General features: G+C 53.6%; 1 protein-coding gene across 1 annotated transcript in view; it reads right to left on the reverse strand.

Annotated features, from left to right (window-relative positions):
• Nucleotides 1–1,133, reverse strand: part of EXOSC7 (exosome component 7) — a 22,361-nt gene extending 21,228 nt beyond the window's left edge. Inside the window, exons 1-2 of the mRNA XM_009895021.1 lie at nt 993–1,133; nt 718–750 (exon numbers count right to left, since the gene is read on the reverse strand). Of these exons, the coding sequence (XP_009893323.1) occupies nt 718–750; nt 993–1,133 (174 nt within the window). The remainder of the gene's footprint in view (nt 1–717; nt 751–992) is intronic.
• Nucleotides 1,134–1,380: the final 247 nt, after the last annotated feature.

Here is a 1,380-nt window from a genome sequence, read left to right on the forward strand (position 1 = left end):
AAGCGGGGTGTCCTCAGCCGTTATTACTCCCCATAGGGAGCGGTGCCCGCTGAGCACCCCGCCTCCCGCAAACCACCCCTCTCCGCTAAGCCGACACTGGTGGTTAAACCAAAGCGGGCAGTGCCCGCCCTCAGGTAAACACTCCTGAGGGGAGCTGTGAAAACACCCAAGGGCTGGCGTAGTGATAAAACCCCGCAAGAAAAGTGAGGAAATACAGAGGTTTGGGGTTGGGTTTTTTGTTTTTGTTTTTATCTCAAGAGATAGGTCTGAGCGAGGCATAGTGCAACGGGGCAGATAGGCGCAGGAGCAGGGAAGAAACCAAATGGTGCCATGAGGGAGAGTGCGGTTGGTCCTGTGCCAGGTATCCCTGGGAAAGTAGCATGGAGTGTAATTAAAAACTCATATATTAAAACAATAATTAAGGTTTGGGTTTTGGTGTTGTTTTTTTTTTTTTGACAGCCTTAATTGAAAGTTTCGTAACAATGAGTGGTTAATGCTGTAAGCCTCATGCTGCTTTTGCGCGGCTCTTGCGTATAATTTTCAAATTATTTTAAAAGTTGCTATCTGGCTTCACGCTGATGCTCACTTGGGTAAGAGTGACACATGGCTTACAAGGATAACACGCCACGCCACTGGAATTTCTCCAGGTGTTTCCAGCTCTCCTCTCCCCGGCTCCTTGCGCAATCAAACGCACGGAGCGTTTCTGGCTGTGCCTACCTGAGCAGGCGGCGCGATGCAGCGGGAGCAAACCTGAAGATTGAGAGACATTTGGGAGGTTTTACTTTGGGCTGGCGCTGCTCTGGTCCCGTTAGGGGGCTGCACGTCCATTAGCAGTCGGGTGGACTGCTGGGGTGCATCCCATGGCTTCCCAAAGGAGCCCGTTTCTGCACGCCAGGAGCGTTGCGTGCAGAAGCGATCGCTGACCACTTCTCAGCGGGGAGAGCCAGCGGTGGAGCCCAACTGAGCTGGGAGCCAAGGCTTGGGCAGCTCACCCTCCCTGCTGCCCCCGAGGGGGTGGTGAGGGGGCCAGCCCTCTTGCCTGGGCCTGGTTCGGATGTTCTCCCTAAATAGCGCTGCCGTCCAGTGCAGATGGACCCTTCATCTGACCCACCACGCGGTTCTCGTGCCCTCATGTTCCACACAGTGTGAGCCAAGCTACGCTGAGGAGAAATTAGAAACTCCCTTGTTAAAAGAGAATGCCTGCTCTGAAGTGAAGTGTTAATGCCGGCGCAGCCTGCGATGCCCACTGAGAGCACAGGGAGATGATACACTGGCTCCCAGTCCTGCCTGTCTCACGGGTGAGCCCACAGCAGCTAACAATTCCCACCGCAAGGGAAGAGTGATTTTTATTTTTTTTTAAATTTTTTTCTTGCCCCCCCC

Source organism: Charadrius vociferus, unplaced genomic scaffold (genome assembly GCF_000708025.1).
Source record: "Charadrius vociferus isolate BGI_N301 unplaced genomic scaffold, ASM70802v2 scaffold51, whole genome shotgun sequence".
Classification (NCBI taxonomy): domain Eukaryota; kingdom Metazoa; phylum Chordata; class Aves; order Charadriiformes; family Charadriidae; genus Charadrius; species Charadrius vociferus.